The sequence below is a fragment of the Polistes dominula genome, unplaced genomic scaffold (genome assembly GCF_049000335.1).
Source record: "Polistes dominula isolate Pdom_NZ unplaced genomic scaffold, Pdom_raw_medaka contig_12, whole genome shotgun sequence".
NCBI lineage: Eukaryota > Metazoa > Arthropoda > Insecta > Hymenoptera > Vespidae > Polistes > Polistes dominula.
In genome coordinates, this window is record NW_028301116.1 from 1,919,222 (window position 1) to 1,937,163 (window position 17,942).

At 23.6% G+C, this 17,942-nt stretch overlaps 2 protein-coding genes across 3 annotated transcripts in view; one reads left to right on the forward strand and one right to left on the reverse strand.

Annotated features, from left to right (window-relative positions):
• AstA-R1 (allatostatin A receptor 1) overlaps window positions 1-17,942 on the forward strand; it is a 47,618-nt gene that overhangs the window by 19,738 nt on the left and 9,938 nt on the right. The gene's annotated exons all lie outside the window — the stretch shown is intronic.
• LOC107070713 (B9 domain-containing protein 1) overlaps window positions 13,981-17,942 on the reverse strand; it is an 87,600-nt gene continuing 83,638 nt past the window's right edge. Inside the window, exon 5 of the mRNA XM_089176905.1 lies at window positions 13,981-15,063. Coding sequence (XP_089033031.1) covers window positions 15,041-15,063 — 23 coding nt within the window. The 3' untranslated portion in view covers window positions 13,981-15,040. The remainder of the gene's footprint in view (window positions 15,064-17,942) is intronic.

Below are 17,942 nucleotides of genomic sequence, written 5' to 3' on the forward strand. Positions count from 1 at the left end.
ATCATAACAAAAACATGGGCCAACAATTTGTATTAGTTTCTGACCGACTCAGGTGAGATTTTTTTTCCTGTCCGACTACCTCCATATTTTTTGCTTTATTTTCTTTTTTCTTGTTTGCCAGGAGACATTTTTTCCATCCCTTGAACAGGGGATGCTTTGCTACTTTACTTTCGGTAATCATCGTTCCTTCCATATTTCTTATTTTTTTTTATTTTCTTACGAAGTATCAAAAAATAATAACCAACTAATCAGAAGTTAAATTTGTAATTTGTAAATTGAGAATAATGAAAAATAAATGTCAAACACGTACTTAATTGTTTATTCGAAAAGAATCAAATTACGATTTTGTTTAAAAAAAAAAAAAAATTTAAAAAGTTTAATAAAAGTGTGCGTAATATCAATTTATTTTTTCAATATTTGAAACATTTTTTAAATATTTCAATTTATTTAAAAAATTTTTAAATATCAATATAATTTTCAATTACGGAACATTAACAAAGGAAATTTTAATTAACCCCTTAGGCAGCAATGATTTTGAAAAAAAAAATCTTTTTCTTTTTTGCATAAAAAGAGCAGAATATTGCAATGTTACACGTACGTCGACTGTTTAATCTTTTTTTTCGAATTACCATTTCGGGAAAAACAATTTCGTTTTCTTCGCTTTCACATTCTTATTTTCAATTTTCTATTTTATTTAAGTGTAAAAAATCATAGAAATATAAAATAATACGCCGCTCGAGTTAACTCGAGCGTGCTGCTTAAGAGGTTAAATAAATAATAAATTCTTGGAATATTTAATTAACATATATATAATTAATTATATTTCCATATTCTTCATTCTTTTGATCTTTGTAAAAATCAATTAATAATTTGTAGAATCAATAATTCGATTATACTTTTAATAATATATTAGGTCGAGTCATAAGTAACTTCCGATGCGGTTATGTAGAATCTGTTTTTCGTATTTACCTACTATAAGTCACCGAAACAAACGAATATTTGATATCACTGTATAGATGAGGATTCAGTTAGTCTTCTGTCAATTTTTTTATGTAGTCAATGTTACATTTAACCGTTTTTCTTAACTTCTGAGATGGATAGTAAACAGTGCATATTCGACATGTAATGCTTTAGGAATTCAAACAAGGCAATAGCACTAAAGTGACAGCTGAAAAAATATGCAGCGTATACGGTGCAGGATTGATAACTGATAGGGCAGTCAGAAATTGGTTTGTAAATTTCCGTTCTGGAGATACGACCTTAAAAGACGAACCGAGTGCAGGACGTCTTTCCAACTTTGACGAACCTTTTAAAGGTAATATTGGAGCAAAATCCAATAGATACACGTCCAACAGATACAAAGAGTGCAAAAAAAAAACACCATGAAAAGTGTCGTGCACTTATTAGTGGCAGAAACTTTATTCTTTGTGTCATAAAAACGGAAGTTATTTATGACTCGACCTAATATATGTATATTATTTTATTCAAATTTTGAATAATAAATTAATATTATATAACCGTTAGAAAAGTATAATATTGTTTTATATTATATGTATATAAAATTTTGAAATCTGTCTGCAAAGTTTATCCAACTAATATTGAACGATACACTATTTAACATTGTTAAATATTTGACGACATTTTCTTAAACGCTGTCTTGAAAATTTCATGGAAAAATAAAGTAAAAAGAAAGTATCGTCGATCATTTCTATAGAACGAAATATTATTTAACAATAAGAAAATTAATAATAAAATAGAAAGGTCGTAACTTTTCTTCTTACTTTCGATGGAAGAGCATTTTTACTTTGTCGGTCGATAGAAAAATGAGAAAAGAAAAAGAGAAAGGAACAAAGAGAAAAAAAGAAAGAGAAAGAGAGGAAGAAAAAGAAAAATAGAAAGAGAAAAAGAATAATAAAAAGAGATAGAAACGAATTGTTTCATCTTGAAATAGAAATTTTATATTCGTTAAATTTTTTATCTAATTTCATAACCATTGAAATATAAGAAAATACAGAATAATTATTTAATAATTAATTTTTTAAATTTATTATTTTAAATTTACTTTCAAGTTATATTAAATTTATTAAATAATTAAAAATAATTATTTTTTTATATTTCATTCTATTCTCTTTCTATTTCTATTTTATTTTTTTTTTTTTAAATATCTCTTAGCATTCAAGATGCAAATGAATTTAACTAATACGAAAATTTGTATCCTCCAAAGAATTTCTTATTTCATTCTTGACCTAATTGACAAAATTTTGTTTAATTTTTATTATTATCAAAGTTTTCTTGAATAATAATTTCTGAAATTTATAAACTTTGAACTATTAAAAATATATATAGGATATTCCAAGTAAAAAGTTAACATTAAATCTATTAATACTTTGCATATATTTCTACTATGTGTGTTTGCGTATGTGAGGTATTTATTTAAAAAAAAAGAAATCGTATATTTCAATAGAGAATATGAAATTTTTTAGTCAATTAAAAGTTTGAACAAAATATTTTCTATTATTTAAAAACGAATGAAGTATTCTTTTATTTTTAAAATTCATTTTTACAGCATTTTATTCACGAATTGCAGGATTTTAACAAATTAAATTTGACCAAGCATGTAAGTGTTAATTAAAAAAAAAGGTGACGCTCGTGTGTATGTGTGATAAACTAATTAAATCAAAGAAACTAAATGTGTTTTTCATCTAACAACGTTACAAAAGAAATATCTACTAAAATTGATTAAATAAAATGAAATCAGTTGATTTGTACTTTACTAACAGAAAATAGTTCGAATAATTTAATTTAGTTTTGAACAAAATACTAAGAAAAGTAGTATTAGAAAATTCCTCGTAGAAATATTTCAAGGATTTCAATGAAAAAGAGGATCTTAGTTTTACCATTAGTAAGGAAATAGCTTTATGTGCATGAATGACAGACAAATCCTAGGTTCTATAGAAAAATTTCAATTGTCGATAATCATTAATCATATTTTCTGTATGAAATGTTCTTTTCTTTCTTTTTTTCATATTTTTTTTTTAATCTGAGATTATTGAAGATAACTTATCATACTCGTAGATGATATCATATTCCTTTGACAATTTTTTTTTTCAACGATCGATTAGGTGTACGAAAAAAAGGAACTATGAAATGGTGAATAATTTTCTATTTCTTTTTTTTTTTATGGTAGGAACAATAATGAATATTCTATGGTATCGATAATTCTGAATAACTATAGAAAATGTTTTTCTTTTTTTTTAGATAAAATATATATATATATATATATATATATATATATATTTATTTATTTATTTATTTATTTATTTATTGCTGGTTCTGGAACGAATACAAAAAAAAAACAAAGAATTTATCGCCCTTTCATCCCTTTTATTCCTCCCCCGTTAGCAATCAAAGCAAAAGAAAAACAAAAACAAAACGATTTACGTCTATCGATAAATTCAACGATATAAAGGGCAAAAAAGATAAAAGAGAAAAGCTCTTTTTTTAAATATAATTTGAGAGAAATCACTATTGTAAGATGAATACCCAGAGTCTCGAATTTTTCAATCAAAGTGTTGAGAATATTTAAAACTCGATTAACTATAATAATATATTATAATTAATAACTAATAACTATTAACAATAAGTATATATATAACTATAGTTATAACTAAATATTATATATATATTTCTTGTATAGTTAATAATTATAATAATATATTATAGGTAATATTTATTATATATTATTATATATAATAATATGTAATAAATTTAAAAATCATTGATTGATATTTTTGAATTGGAAAAAAAAACTACAATTTATTTCAACGATATTTTCTAATCCTATTCTTTTATTATCTTTCTCTTTACCACTATTACCACCAATCCAATACTATCTTATCCTATATTCAATATTTATTTAACTATAATACAAAAATTCAAAATCATTGACTGATATTTTCAAATTGGTCGAAAAGAAATGTCAATTTATTTCAATAATATTTTCTAATCCTATTCTTTTATTATCTCTCCCCCTTTTCCCACCCTTTGGGTAGTACCAACAGCACTATCTTATCCTATTCAATATTTTTCGTTAGAACATTTCTTTTATTGAAAAATCAAATCCCATATATATTGGTACGTGACATTTGTCCTTTTTACGTTATTGAATTTTATTATTATTTTCTTCTTTCTCATAGGCATATGTTACATATGTAAATAATAATTGTAACAATATATATATATGTAATACTATATTTTCAGGGCACGTGTACACATACACTTTCTTTTCGAATAAAGTAAATAATATATATACATATATATGTGTGTGTGAGAATACATGTGTAGATAACATTTTCAATATATATATATATATATTCATATATTCGTAATAGCAAACAATATCACACACATATATATACATATATATATGAAAGAAAAAGTTGGGTACTTTATAAGTAGGGTGCAACGAAAGAGAGTCTGTATTGGAAACTAAAATAAAAAAAAAAATACAAAGAAAGAAAGAAAGAAATATGTTTGTACAAACACACCCTTTGACAAGAAAAAAAAACAAGGAGAATAATAAATATCGATAGATCGATAAATAACATTATTCACCGTTCTACTTTTTACTGAATGTGGGGGGGGGGGTCAGACAAGGAAGAAAAGGGGCTGATATTTTTCCCTGATAATTAATTTCTTAGAGGGGGGCCAACAAAAAATTCTTTCATTCCTTACGAGAGCTACGTTTAAGAAAAAAAAAAAAAAAATAAAAAAAAGAAAGAAATAGAAGAAAGATGGGAAAGGAGTACAAAATCGTACTCGTTTTGTATAAATCGTTTTTGATCGATTATTCTACTCGAGTTCGTGGAAAATGATCGGAGAGAAAGAAGAAAGTGGAAGAGGAGGAAAAAGAGGATGAGGAGGAGCAGAAAGAGGAAGGGGGATTGTTGGTTGTAATGAAAGAGGTAAAAAGAGAGAGAGAGAAAGAGAGAGAGAAGAGGATGCACATATAACAAGCATTGTCTGTAACGAGAAATCGCGATAAAAAAAATAGAAAAAAAGAGAGAGACAGAGAGAGCGAGAGAGAAGGTAATATAAAAGAGAAAAGAAAGTAGTCGTTGGTGGCTATGATAAAGGGAATAGAAGAAGAGAAAAGAGAGGAAAAGGGAAGAGTATGATGGAATGGGTTGATAGTGGAAGGTGGGTGATGGTGGTGGGGTTGGGGTAGGAAACAGCAGGCAGCTTTTCAGAAACAGCTTTGTCGCCCTAATTACTCTCGAAAGTTGCATCCCACAAGCAACCTTCTTCTACCACCCGTCCCTTAAAGTCCACAAGCTTTGCACTGAATTCATTTTTCCATTCTTCTCTTCTTCTTCTCTTCTATTTCCTCCTCTTCTTCTTCTTCTTACATTTTTATTTTAATTTTTATTTTTATTGTTATTTCTTTATACTTTGTCTTCTTTTTCTTTCTTTCTCTCTCTCTCTCTCTTTCTGTCTCATGTCGTTGAACATTTTAAATTGCCCTTTTTACTCGACAACTCTTACTTTTTTTTTTATCTTTTATCTTTCTCTCACTCTCTTTCTCTTTCTCACTCGAACTTTTTTATTCTTCTAAAACTTAACTGGATCATATTTTTTGTTTTTACTTTCCTTTCCTTCTCTTTTTTCTTTTCTTACTTTTCCCTAATTTTATTTCTCAATTTTCACTCTTTTATTTTATTTTATATTTTTTTTTGGTTTCTTATCTTTTCTTCCCTTCACCCTTCCTAATTTTATTCTCTTTTTTGTTACTTATTTTTTTTTTTATCTCCCTTAGCAGAGCTATTATTTTAGCCCATAAGAAAATCATAACAATTACCATGTTGGAATATATTTACGCCCACTACCAACTAATAAACCCCCTGTCAAATTGACCTTCCCAGTTTTATCTCTTTGACGAATCGATAGTTTGCTTAAAAGATAATACATATATACATATATATACATATATATACATACATATATATAGATATATGTTTCCTTGCCTTCTTTTTGTTTGTTGTTTATCTTTCATTTCTCCCTTTTTGGTTCATTAATAACACGAGTCACGTATATGCGTGTATGTGTAGAGTGTATGGTGTATGTTTATATGTATGTGTACGTGATGTTTAGACGTGTTCGTTATGTGTACGTTAACATTGTGGATTTTAAGATGTGTGTTATGCCTTGGGGTTTACATGGTTTATATATGTTTTCAGAACATCATACAGGTATCATTATCTTCTTTTCTTTTTTTTTTCGCCCCCATACAGTCTCTTTCAGTTATCAATCTTTTTCTTTCACCCCTCTATCTTTTCTCTCCTTCTTTCCCTCCCCTTCCACCCTTCCCTCATCCTACTTTTTTCTCTTCTCTCTTTTATTTTCGTATTTTCTTTTTTTCTTGGGAATAACATTGTTTTCCTTAGGGGGTTCCTTGTTTCGGTAACTCATCGAGAAATTGATCCAATTTCAAGGATTCATTAACTCCAATAAAATGGTTCTTTTATTATCCACAATATCAATTAGAGTTATTTCGAAAAAATAAAATAAAATGATAGAGTGAAAATTAATAAAAGTTTTTGTAAAATACCATACATTAATCTTTTTGATAAATGAACGATGGAAATATTGGAAAAAAACAAAATAAAAAGCAACGAAATCAAAATTTTTATATCTCAACTAAAATATTTGATTTGGAAATATCGTTTTATTTTATTTTATTTTATTTTTTGGGATCAAAATTATTGTCGTAATGAAAGGAATGAAAAAAAAAATAATAATACGAATGAATGTAAAATTACACAAAAAACGAACGAAATTTTCAATAATAATAATAATTATTATTATTATTATATTGTTAATTAAGAAAGTTACGTGTAATTTTTATCTGTGAATGTTTTGAGAGATTATTTATTGCATAGGAAATTTTCTCTTTTCATTGTAATCAAAAAGAAGACTCAATTTGTAACCAGATAACGTAGAGAAACGTGGAAAACGTATTGGCTTACGTGTAACATTATCGTGTATCACGTAATACAATGGAATAGTGAAAACAATTGGATTATATAGGAACTATTATTCTACTAATTTGTACCTGATACCTTGGTGACATCGATTCGAATCTTTAAAAAATTACAATTATATTTATATATTATAAAAAGAACAATTAAAAAGAAAAAAGAAAAAAGAAAGAAGTATTTAATAAATTAAAATAAAGATAAATAAAATTAATAATAATAAAATAAATAATTAAAATAAAATAAAACTTTAAATTTGTATTTCATGACAAGTTAAGATAAGAATGTTAATATGTTTTGTTGTTGTTGTTCTAATCATTTAATTTCTAATTCGAAACAATCGATAAAGTTCATTTCTAAGGATATTTTTTTTTTTTATAAAAAATCGTATCTTGAAAGTTGTTTGATTAAAAACGAGTAATAGTAAAAATATTCTCACCATTAATCATATTTTTACGTAATAGGTCACACATTAAACGATAACCATTTACACATAACAAGTAGATGAAATGTTTCGTGTAGTATTTCTTTTGAAATATAGTTATCATTTTTATTCACATACCATGATGAAAAACATATCTTCCTATATCTTTCTACGATCATAATAATACCCAGTATTATCATCATTTTCTAGATTTTTGTTCATTTTATTATGATTGAATTCGTTAACGTGTATTATCTATCTACGTATAAAGATATTTTCTTATGATTCGATCATTTTGATATCATACGTTTATTTGTAGAGATAAAAAAAGAAGAAAAAAAAAGAAAAACCAATATTACAGAATTTATGATTCTTATATTCTTTTTTGTTTTTTAATCATGCATTACAATTTATATTTTCTTTCATACCCAAATTTATGCAAAAATGTTAAATCAAAGTAAATTATTTTTATCTATAAAGCGACAATTTAATTTTATTTTGATTAATTTAAATTTATTTAATTTAAATTTATATTAAATTTAAACTAATATTAAATTTAATTTTAATTTGATTTATATTAAGTAATTTAAATATAATAATTTATTGTAATAACTTATTTATAATAATTTATTAGTAATTTAAATTAATATGAAATTTAATTTTAATTTAATTTTTTTTATATTTAATTATTTTTGTAAAAAGCAACACACACACACAATGTAATTTTATTTTATTTTATTTGAATTAATATTAAATATAATTTAAATTTGATTTAAAATTCTATTCCATATATAAACCATATAATATAATTAAATTTATAATGATTAAATTTTAATTGTTTTAAGTGATATTATGGCCTTAACAAATTTTAACATATTCACCCCCCCCGCAAGTTAACTTTTTTTTTAAACATTACGATTACATACCAACTCATGGTTACCTATTACTTTTAAGATCTGATATATTTTTTCAATATTTTTTTTCACAACCAGTATCTTACCTTATTACACAGATAAAAAAAGAGGGAAAGGGAAGGATTGGATGTCATAGTCGTAAACTTTAGACACGATTTTGACTTATCTTTCAAAAACTAGGTTAGGTAGGACGCAAAGGGCAAGTGGTAGGGATTTTGATGGTTGTGGTAGTAAGATTTATCATTGAACATGAAATAAGACACGTTGAAGGGACTTTCAAATGAGAAGATTATACTTGGATAAGTAGACATGAGTATCGTACTGCGATTAAAGTGACAAATAACAAGAAAAGGGAAGTGAAAGAGACAGAGAAGGGTTAAAAAGAGGTGGTGGGGTAGATATGTGAGGGTAGGTGGTTTGTTAGAGAGAGAAACAAGAATTCCAATGACAAGAGAGTTAAGATGCGCATAAAAAAAAGAGGGCATAAGAAAGAGGACAACGAGGAATCCGGTGATCTCTGACAAGCCTCTACTTCTGATTCTCTCGTGAATAAGGGCCTCTAAGGATAAGTTTTCTGAATAAGAAGAAGACCAGCAAAAAAAAAAAAGAAGAATTGCTCTAATGAAGAATACTTTCTAAGTATGCAAAAAAGAGAAAAATAAAAAAAATAAAAACAGAATAGAAAGAAAAAAAGGGAATGAATGACTTCATTAAAGGTCATGGTGATTTTTTTAAACAATGATAGATATATTATTCATCGTTATGCGTTAAGAAATGCACATTAAAACAACACACGTGACATGTGATTTATTTACTCTTTGTAGAAAAAAAAAAATATATATGGTATAGTATTATTATTATATATAAATATTTTTTAGGGGTTTCAAGGGTTTTAAGGTAGTTTAATATATATATATTAATAAATTAATTAAATAACGATTAACATATAAAACAAATTCTAAAACTATAATAAATCCAATTATTGGTCTAATATAATGAAATATAAATATAATAAAATATAAACAATTAAATATAAATAAGTATAAAATAAATTAAATTAATAAAATATAATTATTAATTTTAATGTAATAAGATATAATAAAATATAAAATTAAATGTAATAAAATACAAAAAAAATTAACTTTAAACAACTTAATATTTTCTTTTAAAAATAATTTAATTGCATCTGTAAAAGTTTGAAAAACTCCTTAAAAAATATATATATAACTAAAATATATATGACTCACACGATTGATTCATACTATATATAAACAGGAACTTATAAAAAAGAAAAAAAAGAAAATGATTTAGAATTACTTTTGATTTTGTTTGATAGAGTAATTTCAGTCAAGATGAACAACTTCCGTTGAAAGGTTTAACGATTTTGTCGATGCTAAGAGTCAGAAAAGTCTATCCTCCTATCCTTCTTTCTCCCCCCATATCTCCCCTCTTCCCTCTTCTCCTATCTTCTCCCTTATATCTCGTTTTGATCTTTTCTCGAAAAGTTAACGTAGTAGAAAAAGAGAGTGAGTCGTGCTGCGTGATGATTGAAATAAATAGATAACACGCTGTGCAATTTTCCCCCATCTTTTGGTTATTTCTGCTTCCCTACGGAGACCAATTTCAATATAGTGGTCTATTTATAAAAGTCAAAAAAAAAAGAGAATAAAATATATATATATATATATATATATATATATATATATATGTAGGGTGGGACTATTTTACGTTGTCATAGTAAAGCATGATTTATATTTGCTTAAATTCACGTACTCGTCTTCAAATTATTATTATTATTATTAATTTCAGATCGTACTATCATTTAATTTCGATTCGTGAAAGATGGGTGTTCGTTTCTCTTAATCAAATTTAATAAAAAAATAAAAAGTGATAAATAATTTGCCATATATTCGAGAGATTGGTAAAATATGAAATTTGTTTTAATTAATTGGATGCAATAAGAATTTGATATTTAAATTAAATATGTTTCGTTAACCGATCTACGTATAATGAGGGATAAAAAAATTAATAATTATATTATAATTATATTATTATTTATAATAATTATAATTAATAAAAATTATATTATTAAATTATATATTATATATTTAAATATTTATAAAATAAATATCTATAAATTATATATTATACATAATAATATAATTATAATATAATTATAATAAATATAAAAAAGAATTTATCTTGACGTTTTAATTAATATAATATAATACAAAGTGAAGAAATTTATATTTTTTTCTTTTTTTATGTGAAATATTTCGTGAAATTATAAAACACAAAAAGTAAACTTGGCCAAGGGAATTAATTATTTTTTTTTTTTTCATTTCTTTTAATAATCGTCTTATAATAATAATATAAAAAATATTTTGTTTTATTCGATTTTTTAAAAATATTATTTTAAAATGTAGAAATAAAAAAACCCTTCCTAAAAATTAATTTTCTAAAGACATATCGATTAGTTACAAGTTTCGAGAAAACGTTCAATATATTCTCATCGAATGTTCCCATATTTTAGGATGAGAAACACGCACGCACATACATACGTACACATATGCAGAAAAGTTCACTATTCGGGATCGTCACAAACTGTGCCAACTTCCGTAATAACATTTTCATTCGGCAATAAAATTCTTACCTAATGTTATGTAGATGTATATGTGTGTATATTTGTGTTTGTGTGTGTGTAGTAAGATGATACGACGATGAATTTGGCATCTTGACAAAGAATTTAAACGACGATATGGTTTCGAACGATTCTCATGGGGAAAGAAGGTTGAATACCAAATGTTTGAACCATAACTCGCATTAGATTACAGGAATGATAATTTCATAGTTCGTGAAAAAAAAAATATAAAAAAATCTAAACTTAGAAATATGAAAACGTAGAAGATCTAAAAAACGATGATACAAAAAGAAAAAAAAATTACATCGAGTTATCTGTTTCTCACGATTTTTTTAAAAAGCAACGTAAAAAAAAGTTAGATGGGAATGAGTTTAGGCTAATGTAAGTTAGCTAAGCTAAGTTAGTCTTCTCATACTTTAGTAATTTTTGAAAGTAGCAAAAACGTCGTAGAAAATTCGGTTTATTATCTTTTCCGTTCTCTTTGCATGAAACTTTGTCGAGTGATGTACCGTAACTTTGATAAACACGATAACACTGTGATTCCTATCAATAGACGACTCTTAAGTAACAAAGATTACTCAACGTCTTATTGATTATTATCATCATCCTGTTTTCTGTAATCAAAAGGTTTTAGGATCGTAAATTTAAAAGATATACAATTTATACTCTCTCACTTTCTTTCTCGCATAAATTGTTTCATTTTTGCAAAATTATGTTTTTATGTATTACTAGCAAAAAGACAAAAACAATTGTTCATTATGCAATCAAATGTAAATTAAATGTACATTAAAATTAGAATTGTAATATTTTTCTGGATATAGGATTGAACTAATCGTATTATATGTTTATAATAATATACAATAATATATATATATATATATATATATTAGGTTATTTCCTAAAATATTGTAATACTTGATTTATAAGTAATTATTAATATTATTTTTATTTATATTATATTAATAATTTAAATTTAAAGTAATTTTATATAATTTATATAATCTATATAATTTTATATATTTAAATAATTTAATATAATTTAAATTAAAAAAAAAATTTAAATTATATTATATAAATAATTATTAATATAATATAATATAAATAAAAAAAAATATAAAATATAATATTAAATTATTATTATAATTAAATAAAAATATAATATAATATTTTTATTTATATTATATTAATATAAATAAGTAAATGTATTTAATTAATTATATAGAATAATTATATTTATTTATTTATTGTTTTAATCGCATTATCATTTTTTGATCTATTTCAGAATTAAAATTAAGCGATATTTTTACTCGTTTATTTTTTTTTTTATCAAAGAAAAAAAAAAGAAAATATTCTCAATAATTTCCTGACAAATACACACATAAAAACATCGTAAATCCTTTGAATTTCTTTGCATAAAACGAGTTCTATTTTCTTTTCCTTTCTTTTCTTTTCTTTTTTCTTTTGCCCATTTTCATTCTTCTATCCTATCTTTTTCATTATTTATCACGACGCATTTTCACGTTTATATACCTATTACTATATTCTTTCATTTTATCGTTCGAAAGAGCTCACGTATTACGACAAAACCAAATGATTGTCGATTTAGATTTTTTCTATTCTTTTTTTCTTTTTTTCTTTTTTCTTTAATATAGAGTACTTCTTCTAGTATTAGAGAGAGTATAAAAAAGATTATTTGCGTGGTCTTTAAAATTGAACACAAACCTTTTATATAATTTTCGTTTATTAAAAAATAAAAAAGGAAATTGAGAAACAGAAAATGTTAATTACAAATTATATATTTTTCAAATTTAACCAATATCATTAAAATAAAATTCTTTTCATTAATAATGTATAATATAATATTATATTATATTAAAAATATAAATATATTTGTAATATATAATTACAATATATTATAAATAATTGTTAAAAATAAAATAATTGTAAAATGATTAATCAAATATTAAATTTAGTATAATTAAATTATACTTTTTTTATTTATTAAATAATATATATATATATATATATATATATATATATATATATATATATATATATATATATATATATATATATTGTAGGAAATTATAATACTATTAATAGTTAAATACTATTTAATACTATTTAATGTTCAAATTATTTTTTTTTTATATATTTTAAACTTACATATTTTATTATTATATTTTAATATTATTTTTAATATTACATTACAGTAATGATAATCGTGTTTTTTTTCTTGTTTGGTTTTTGAACATTACAAAAAGAAACTAAAATATATGACAAATGTTTAAACAAAAAAATTAAAATATTATAAATATATTAATTCTCTAATATCCAACCAATTTACTTTTATCATCTACTTGTTAAGTAATGAAAAAAGATAAAAAGAAGTTTTATCAATTCTATTCATTATGATCTATCTATCACCGTAGTTTAGCTTTAAATATGCCATCCCAACGTTAACCGCAAATTTATCTCAAGCAAATAATAAAAAAAGTATTTGGTCTTGGTAGGTGCTCGTTCATGAGAGTTTTCGTTAAAACCGTGAATGAAAACGATGGATAATAAATTCAAAAGTTTGATGCCTTTTTTATCTTTTACTTTTTTTGTTACTTCACTTTATTTTTAAATAGATCGTAAGCAAAAGTGAATATCATTAACAAAATTATAAACGAGCTTATAATGAAAAATATCAAAGTTTATCCAAGGAAAAATTAAAAAGTTAAAAGTTAAATATTCACGATAATTTTTTAAAAATAATTTTGTTATAAAGATTAATAATGATTAGTTAAAAAAAATTGGATTATTCTGTAATAACGAAATAAAATTTATCATCGTTTTTATTTAATGAAAAATATCAAAGAGTTAAACCAGAAAAATTGCATGTTAAATAATCACCAATTATTTTTCTTTTTAAATATTTTTTTTATAAAAGTAAATAATAATTTGTAAAATTAAAAACAATTATGGACCATTCAGTAACCAGCAAAAATAAACTTTTATCATTGTTCTTATTTTAATATGAATATTGTACAGAAGTTTAAACTTCGTTATCAAAATGTTTTCTCTCGATAAAACGAAAAATCACACACACACACAAATACTGAAAACAAGGTAAAAGATATAATAGAGTAATCCAAACTTCCAAAACATTTGCTGATACGACAAGAAGCTAAAAAAACCCAACTTACCCTTCGAGATTTTTCTCTTTTTTTATCTTTTGGTTAAAGTAGAATATCCACCGGTGTTTTTCACGAACGAGGTATACTATCCATGTCGGAAAGAATAAAGAAAATAGAGTCTGTATATATACATGTATATGTTACACATATGTACGCGTAGAAAATATATGAATATACTAGAGTATACACATATGTAATATACGTATATATGTATATATAAACTGTGTGTGAATTGTATGTAATCTTACTTCTTGCAAGATAAAAATATTTTGTATCAAGACGCTAAAGAAAAGAAAAAGAAAAAAAGTAAAAGAACAAAAATAAGAAAAGAGTAAAAGAGAGAGACAGAGAGAGAGACAGAGAGAGAGACAGAGAGAGAGACAGAGAGAGAGAGAGAGAGAGAGAGAGAGAGAGAGAGAGAGAAAGAGAAAGTTATCAAAGGTAGTATCACGAAAGCATGAAAGTATGAAAGGTAATGTTAAAAAAAAAAAAAATAAAAATACAAGTATGTAAATGAAAAAGTTTGTAATGTAAAAAAAATTAAATGGAACATAAAACTTTTTCCTTGATCAATATATTATAAATAATATTACAATTATTCTCTGAAGTAATATTCCAATTTTCTTTCTCGCGTGTAAGAAAAGAATGAGGAACGAAAAAAAAAGAGAAATAAAAAAATGTCATTTAATAAAAACGTTTCTTTTTAAAAGAAACTTCCTTACGCTTGTTAGAACAGTTAAAAAGTGATTTATAAAGTTTTTTTTTTATATGGCAAACACCATCATATCATTATAACCACTACCATCAACACTTACCAATTTATCACCTGGTTTTATGGTTTGGTATCAATTCTCACGAAGTTTCTCATCTAAAAAAAAAAAAAATTATATAAAAAAACATATAGAAAATAAATATATTTTATAATATTTTAAACTATATATATGTATATTTATATGTATAAATAATATATATTTTTATATATGTAAAAATAATCTTTATAAAAATAATATTAAAATATATATTAATTTTAAAATACAAATATACATAAATATTAGGGTGGGTCAAAAAAATGACTTTTTTTTTTTTTCAAGTGCCACGGAAAAATGGGTTACTAGACACCTTTAAAAAATTCTCACCAAATATGAGCTCTTAATTTTAATAGGAAGATCCTTCACATCCCAGTTTTTTATTTTTTTTCAGTCTAATAGATTAAAATTCATACCTCATTATTTATTGATTGTACAGAAAAATGTTCTAGACGAATTTTGTAAGAAATTTAATGCTCTACAAAAAAGATATCTTATATTTTTCCGTAAACCTAACCATTTGAATGATATTGAAGATTTAAATTTGATGATTTTTAGACAAATTTTATTTTTGTTTATGAATTTTATAACTTGACAATAAATGACTATTAAAAAGTGCACAATACAAATTTTTGTAAGAAATTAACTTCTCTATAAAAATGGTGTCTTCTGTTTTGGCGATTAAATTAAGCGTTCAAAAGATATTCATCATCAAACTGATTTTTGTCTCCGAATGCCTTTTCAAGGTATTAAAAAGTATATATATATATTAATTAATTATTTAATTATTAATGAAAAATATTATAATTTGAAATATAATGATAATGATGAAATATGATATAAAAAAGTATTATATATAAAAATTAAAAAAAATAAAATAGAAAGACACAAAGTTACTTTACACAGGGAGGATTTAATCATACAACGAGATGACAATGTCACTGGAGGTGCCCAATTAATTCGATAATCTTCATGAAGCTGGATTATACGTACTTAATCGAATTTCGAGAATGCGAGGTAGACACACACACACATATACTATATATATATATCCTATTAGGTCAGCAGAACTATCACCAGATTAATAAAACTCTCTAACTTGCATACGCTTGAAATAGATGCTCGGCTTACTTCGAATTAAACTAAATCCGTTTTGGCCCTTGTTAACGTTCACATTAATTATTAAACAGAATAAATCTGGTTATTCATAATAGTTTAATACATATAAAGAAACTTGTTTTTATCTTATATTCATTCATTCAAACGTTGCATATTTTCAACTATAATCTTTTCATATATATATACGTTTCATTCTCAAAGTGAAATATTTCAAATATAATATAATATATAATATTTAATAAATAATAAATAATAGTAGATAAGAACATTTGTTTTATTTTTAAGGTAAAGAATACGATGAAACATTTTTTTATTTATATTTAATAACTATAACTAATTTTATAACTACATTTTATTATAGAAAAAACCATGTTAATTTTTTGTATTCATCTCTTCTCTTCCCCCCAACCCCTCTTTCTCTTTCTAAATAAAAAAACATGTGTGACATATATATATATATATATATATATATATATATATATATATATATATATATATATTTGATAGAAAAGATAGTATCCCGAAGGGATTTTCAACAATATTGTGTCACCGTTCAATATCATATTTCCAGTTTACTAGAAAAGACACTTCGCATTTTTGTGATTGCCATTTTAAGAATTGAGAAAGAAGAGAAGACTATCTATTTCAATAGGGTTCATTGAGTTGTAAACATGAATAAATTCTAGTATTATATCATAAGAATGATTTTCAAAAGATAGATATATATATAGTACGTGTATGTATACGTGAAAGAAAATTATTCACGGTCTTATGAATCTTGGATACACGTTGTTGGAATACAACTGGTCCGAATAAAATCTGATTTTTTCTCCAATACAGTTGATCTTGAATTTAATAAAATACTATTGATAATAAATATATTTCTTGTTTTTTTTTCTTTCATGTATATATCAACTCTTATGTATAAAATCTTTTCAATATAAAACTTGTTTTTTCTTTTTTATCTCTTCATATTTTTTTAAGTTAATAAAATGATCAAATTACTAAATAAATTGAACATATATTATAACAAAACTTATTATTCGTCGTGTATTTAAAAAAAATAAAATAAAAAACGAAGTAAAAGTATAAACAATCGTAATTCATTAACAAATGTAATAAATTTATAATTAAGTACGAGTTACAAAATTTTAAATAAGTTATTTTATAAATATGAATTATAAAAATTAATTCAATGGATTAATTAGTTAATTTTTTAAGTTTTACAATTTTGTAATTTTTTTAATTATTTTTTTGTAATTAAGTATTTAATTTTGTAATATTTTTTTTATTGTTAACATTACTTTATATTATTTCCTAAAAATTGCGATAATATGTAATAAGAATATTAGAAAAGATAAAGAAGTAAAAATATATAAAAATAATATAAAAATATATAAAAAAAAATAGGAGTAAATATATATTTTATAAATAATTTAGTATACTGGAGTTTACCTATAATAAAAATTACAAAAGAGAGAAATTAATTACATTACACAAGCATTTTAGATGAAAACATCCGTAACATGAACCCAATAAAAAAAATACTTGTGGAGAATGTACAAATGTTAAAAAAAAAAAATACATCCATTAATAAATAGTAATAATAATAATATATCGCAATTCGTTTCGTAATTAGTCATGAAAGACTGCAACGTCTTAATTGGAACTGAACTCATTTCAGTTTTCGTTTTATTTTGCATTTCAATATAAACTCACTTCTGACAAGTGACGTTCATTGCAATTATTCAATAAAAATTTATAATAAATAGGCAAACAACTGTTTGTAGTAATCAAAAAATAAACTTTCATTTAACGTCTA